The sequence below is a fragment of the Gorilla gorilla genome, chromosome 15, assembly GCF_029281585.2.
Source record: "Gorilla gorilla gorilla isolate KB3781 chromosome 15, NHGRI_mGorGor1-v2.1_pri, whole genome shotgun sequence".
Taxonomy (NCBI): Eukaryota; Metazoa; Chordata; class Mammalia; order Primates; family Hominidae; genus Gorilla; species Gorilla gorilla.
In genome coordinates, this window is record NC_073239.2 from 36,911,813 (window position 1) to 36,918,500 (window position 6,688).

At 34.2% G+C, this 6,688-nt stretch overlaps 1 protein-coding gene across 1 annotated transcript; it reads right to left on the reverse strand.

Moving 5' to 3' along the window:
• Positions 1-2,224: 2,224 nt before the first annotated feature.
• Positions 2,225-3,196, reverse strand: LOC101152957 (olfactory receptor 4K5). The gene has a single exon (XM_004054797.4). The coding sequence runs from the start codon at positions 3,194-3,196 to the stop codon at positions 2,225-2,227; it is 972 nt and encodes a 323-aa protein (XP_004054845.4).
• Between the last annotated feature and the right edge of the window lie 3,492 nt (positions 3,197-6,688).

Genomic DNA, 6,688 nt, shown 5'->3' on the forward strand with positions numbered 1-6,688 from the left:
GAGAACTGACATCTTTTACAATACTGTTTTTCTACTTATTAATATAGTGTCTATCTTCACTTATTTAAGTTTGATTTACTAATACACTCTTCATTACTACCTTTTGTTAAGTTTTATAATTTTCTCTAAATGCACATCTTTAAATTTGTACATAAGCTTAGAGTATTTGTTGTTTTGCAAGTTACATTTTTTACATAAATAATTGTAATTTTTTGTTGACATATTTTTTCTTTTTCAACATTTATTTGTAAAAGATGTCATTCTCTATAAGTTAATAATATGTTGATATGCAATGAATATAATAAATATCTTTGTATGTCAATTAACACATGAATCCAATGCAATTACAACAAAATCCTGAAATAATATTTTAAGAAATCTGACGAGCTGGTTGTAAAATGTTTATAGAACATAAAGGGGATAAACTAACAAAGACACTGAAAAATAAGAGATGAGAGAACTTAATCTATCAGACATCAAGACTGATTTTAAAACTGTAGTAAATTAAAACAGTGTAATATGGGTGCAGGGCTAAACACATACATTAATGAAACAGAATAGAGTCTAGTAACAAATCCATACATACACTGAAGCTGAAAATGTAAGAGAGGTAATATTGCAAATTGAAGGAAATAATGAACTATTAAATAAATGACACCAAGTCTGATTTCTACATATTTACAAATATATAAAAATAGATGCCTAGCTCCCAAAATGTACAAAATGAGTTACAAAGGGATGAAATTCTTAAGTATAAAAAGCAATATATGTTTTAATTTACAGAAGAAAATCTAAATAATGTCTTTATGATCTTGACAGAGAGAAGGATTTCTTAAATCAGACACATACACACAAAAAGAGATACCAAAAATGATTCACAAATCCAACCACATTAAATTTTCTAAAAATTATTACAAAGGCCATTTGAACAGCTGATAAATTTTACAACACTCTTGAAATGAAAAAATAAAATAGAGTAATGGGGAACAGATCATTGGTTGCCAGGGTTAAGATCACAGGGGAGACAGCACAGGAAAGTTTCTTTGAAGTGACGGAAGAGGTCTATGTCCTTATTGTGGTTGTCGTGGCTACATGAATCTATTTATGCAATGATATTTCATAATACTATACAGCAATAGTAAAAAAAAAAAAGAGTACATGTAAAAACTGATTAAATCTGAATCTGAATCGTCTTCAGTTTACTTTTAAAAAAAAATACCATAGGCCTAAAGGAGAGAAACCAAGGAAGAAATAAATGTGGAAGGGTGATGCCCTGCCCAAGGTTGAGTTTCAGAACTCTTTGGAGAGAATATGAGTGAGGCGCCCTAGATGGAGAGAGGTTCTCTGGGTTACACTGGACCAGGTCTAGTCCACAGAAGGTGAAGTGAAAATGGGGATCAGAGAATTTAAGGCCAAGGCTGGCAATAAAACTTGCTGGAGGATGAGTACCACTAGGTGCCTGAACATAAGCCACTGGCAGCTGCACTGTAGGAACAAGAAGAGAAGTGGCACAAATGAAAATCCTGGTGTTGAAATAGTTCAGCTTTCTAGATTCTCCTCTCTTTTCTGCAACTCATAATCTAAAAGGAAATTGGAATTATCTAGCCAATCAGAGACAGCCCTTTAAATGAAAGGTTTAAAATGAAAGCTTCTGAGTATGTATCATTCCATATTTTAAAGCATTGCTAGCTATTTGAAAACCGTATGGGATAGGCATAATTGATTTGGGGGGGGAGTCTCATAACCTAATAATCTCCACTTGAACTTAAGCAGTTATATTAAATTGTAGATTGGCTATTCCCTGAAGTTGGCAAAATTCAGTTTCAGATTCTTAAATACCATTCATCCATGTAGAAGTTTTAGGCATGTTGTTAAGAAAACTCATAAAACCTGACAAATGTTTGAATGTACGCCCAACAAAAAATTAGGTTCTCATTGATTTTTTTCTTGATATTTACATTTACCCATGACAAAAGCAGTAAATGCATACATATTATCCATCTAGTGCCCATATTTTATTTCTAGAACCAGTAATCTAAACAGAGATTTTTCCATGTTTTTATATTTAACTTTCACTTGATACCTAGAAAAAGACTTGTTAATATTCATTAAATGTTCTCTGTATTATCTTCTTCACTACTTTCCCCACAATTGAGATACACCACAAAAATACATTAAAATATTAAACAGTGTATTGACCTGAGGAATTTGAAGGAGTTTTGTCTTAATGAAGGGAAGTTCTCACTACTAGTGACATTTCAGAAATTCTCCTTGGCCTCAGGTAATGGTTCACAATTTTCCTTATGGCAGCCTTCATATCCCTATTCCTTAGTGTATAAATAATGGGGTTTAGGATGGGGGTGAAAACAGTGTAAAATATGGCAAGAAATTTATCCAAAGGAGAGATGGTAAAGGGCCACACATAGATGAAGATACAAGGTCCAAAGAATAATATTACTACTGCAATATGGGAAGCCAGCGTAGAAAATGCCTTTGCCATTGCAGCTGAAGACTTGAGCCAAACTGTAACAAGAATAATGATGTAAGAGCTGACCAAGAGAGAGAAAGTGCTTAGGGAAAGAATTCCACTATTGACCACAATTAGTATTTCAGTGATGTTAGAGTCCAGGCAGGCAAGATTGGTCACTCGAGGAAGATCACAAAAAAAGCTGTCTACTACATTAGGTCCACAAAAAGGCAGGTTCACAGTAAATGATAACTGGCTTAATGTGTGCACCAAGCCCACAGCCCAGGAGATCATTACCAAGACAGTGCATGTCCTTCGGCTCATGATGACCACATAGTATAAGGGTTTGCATATGGCTACATACCTGTCATAGGCCATCGAAACAAGTAGCACCATCTCCCCTCCAGTAAAAAGGTGAATAAAGAAAATGTGGGCTATGCAGCCACTGAAAGATATGGTCTTGTGTTCACTCAGAAAATCTGCAATCATTTTAGGGGTAGCAAAAGAAGCCTGACAAATGTCAACAAAGGAAAGGTTTCCCAAGAGAAAGTACATAGGGGAGTGCAGGCTGGTATCAGAAGTTACTGTGAGGGTAATGAGAAGATCTCCCAGCACAATGACCATATACAACACAGAGAAGAAAAAAAAATAGAAAAGCTGGAGTTTTTGAGAACTACAGAGTCCCAACAGTACAAATTCAGACACCACTGAAGAATTTGCCTTATCCATGGTTCCAAGCTGCAGACTTGTTCTGAAACAATTCTAAAGGAGGATAAATAGAAAGGAATCAGAATTTGAATTAAGAATACTTTTAAGGTGAGGGATTCTGAGATCTCAGATATAATGTTCATTTGCTGAATGCAAAAATTTTGAAGAGGCCATAATAGTATGTCTGGATAGGTGGATAATAGGAAAGAACTTATGTAAATGTCTAAATAATGCTTAATAATTTAATCAGTATAATTAGAACCCCTTGAGTTTTTGGATAGTCCTTGTCTTTTATACAGTAGGAAATGAGCTTACCCAGGAGCTGACTCATGACAACAAGACTAGAGGAGTGACCTAGAGTCCAGCTCCGCAAGCCTCATAGGTTGACAAAAAGTGTTTACATCTGCTTGTCTTGTGGTCATCTTACATCATCAATTATACAACATTCTTCTTAACTTTTGAAGAGATATTCATGGCTTGATTATTTTTACATGATGTAAAGTCACACAGATTAACTTTTGGCTAATTATTTTATCTGAGCTTTAATTCCACACCTTAAAAAAGATGGGAGGTATAAAAATACCTACTTTACAGAAAACTTTAGAGTTTAAGCAGAATAACTCATGACATTCTACTATCAAAGTAATTGTATTGCAACATATGATCTTAATACATTAAACACCCTATATTAATAGAAATTTACCTTTGTGCTCCTGCAGGAGTCATTTACAATTAGGCAATTCCTGCTAAACAGATACTATTGAATGTATATTATACTGGCCTATAGTTCCAACTGAGTTTGTCAATTAGTTATCCAATAATTTCTTAAAACACATATTATGGCTTACCTGAATTATCTAAATCCTATTTTCTGTTGATTATCCAAGAGTGGAACCTAAATTTTTCATTTTCTTTGCCTATCAGAATTAGATTTCAGCCCACTTACATTCTCCCTGCTAGAGTTCTCCATGATCTTCTTAAAACATCTTTATAATTAATGCTGGAAAATGAGTTTAAAAAAAATTTCTGGATAGAGAAGTAAAAATGATTATAAACCTCTCATGCTCTTGAAAATATCTAAAAATTTGCATCGTATGTTTTTCACCCTGTAAAGACATACCCCTACTGTATAAATCTAGTTCAGTTGAACTGGAAAAACTTTAAAGAAGTGCTGTTTTAGGAAACCATATTAGTTCTGACAATTAACTGTTGACAACAGTCATAGTAAGAGACCTGAGAGAGTAATGATCTAATTCTAGTCCCATGTGAGAACATGAACATCTTTTTCTGCTAATTTATTTCATACAAGAAGCCAGAGTCTTTCCTTTGTCTCTAGGCTACAGACCTAGTCTCTCATTTAGATGAATGCAGTTGCAATCCACACCGGGAAGCCCCACAGTAAACAATCATATTGTGTACTCTATTGGAAGAAGGTTCAGAGAAGCATTCCACTGGGCCACAATTTGGATATATATTATTGTAAACTCTGGAACTATGGCAAACAAAAAGATGATTCATTATAATTGTTTAAAGCATTAGTAACAACAAATCAGTGTCTATAATATACAAGAGGGCAATAATTAAGAGGATTCTGAAATATGATATAATCACTTTATGCCATGTGTGACTCATTTTGTTCCCTCATTTCTAAAATAAAAGTGTCCTTGCTCAAGTTCATGTATTTATTACATAAAATGATTAACTCTACCTAACAAAAATGTTTATTGTATGAATGTAATGTATTAAGCTAAAAATTGAGGCAGATTTAAATATAGTGACTGATGAATCATAATTTTAAAATTTACAAATGAAGGGAAAAGAGAGCTTGCATTTGTTCAGATGCTGCTAGATAGCATCTACTGCATATACATGTTTTATCAAGTGATCTTTACAATAGACCTTTGGAAAAGGGGTTATTAAACTGCAGAAGAGAAAAACAAAGATTAGACATGTTTACTAATCTGTGGTCAGACATCTAGTGAGGGTCAGAACATCTCAGTGGGGATTTGAAATCAGATAATAAAAATAATATTTAACATTTACTAAGCATCAAAGTGTTAGGCACTGTTCTGAGCTTTTAATATATAGTAATTGAATCTTCCCATAACACTGCATGGTAAATGCACTTACTAATTCTATCTTACAATAAGAAGTCAGAGATACGGAGATGATAAGCAGTTTCCCTGAAGTTCCATAGCTGGAGAGCCATTAAACTAGAATCTGAACCCTGGTATTTGACTCCAAGGCCAGGTCTTGCCACATTACAACATCCTGTTTCAGATCTGAATATAAAACCCATGCCATTGACACTATGTTACAACTGGAAATTCCCTCAATATATGCTCATGATTCTAATCTTTTCACCTGCTATGAGGCATTCATTCATCAGTTGAGCCAGAGTTTCCCAACTTTGGCATTATTGACATTGGGGTTGAATTACTTTGTTGAAATAGACTGTCATGTAACTACTGTAGGGTGTTCAGGAGCATCTCTGGCATTACCCATTAGATGCCAGCTACACTTTCCCCCCAGTTATGACAACAAAAATGTCTCCAAACGTTACAAAATGTCCACTTGAGGAGGTGAAAAATGACTCCCAGTTGAGAACCACTGTGCCACTGTGTTAAGCTGTCTTTGGCTTGCATTTTTAGTCTCTCCCTGTTTCATTTAACTTTTCATTTAATCTTTTCATCTACTGACAGTTGCTCGGATTCACTCATCAAAGAAATAAGAAAAAGAACTCTCCTAAACTCTTCTATTATCTTTGATTGTTTTTTCTCTTAATTTTTCTTTTTTTTAAAAAAAGAAATTTTGTGTAGTAGTGTCTACATGTTTCTCTCTAAATCTTTTTTACTACTCAGACTTTTAACATGCTTAACTATGCCTTTTGCTGCCACAGTCAGGAAAACTACTTTATCAAATGTCCCCAAACACCTGGTAATGATAGCTAATTCTTAAACAGAATGCCTCTTGGTTTTCCTTTCAGAATTTTTAATATTAGCTTCCTTTATCCATGCTACTGCCCCTTAAAAGTAGATTCCAAGAGGTCTTAGCCTCTGGCATTCCAATTTTTTTTCCTTTTCCCTCTGCATTTCTTGAACTCTTCTTTATCTCTTTGTGTCCTTATTAATCTATTTCTGCTCCTTGTTATCTCCCTTTCTTTGGCATTCCATTCATCTCCTTGGCATCAGTCATTTCCTCTGTATTATGACCTCTAATTTTGCAGTACTGTTCCCCCCGCCGCCCCCACATTCCAATATTCCAATCTGTTTCTGACAGTTTTTGAATGTGACTATACATAGCCATCTCAAAGCTCAGCTCTCACAATTTCCCAACTCAACTCAACTCTTTTCCTTCAAACTTTTCTGAATTAACTGTAAGGGAAAACCTACCTTTCTCCTGGACCTCACTCTTCCACTTGAAACATCTTATCATTCCTTAAGCATATATATATATATATACACATATATGTATATATACATATATATACACATATATGTATATATACATATA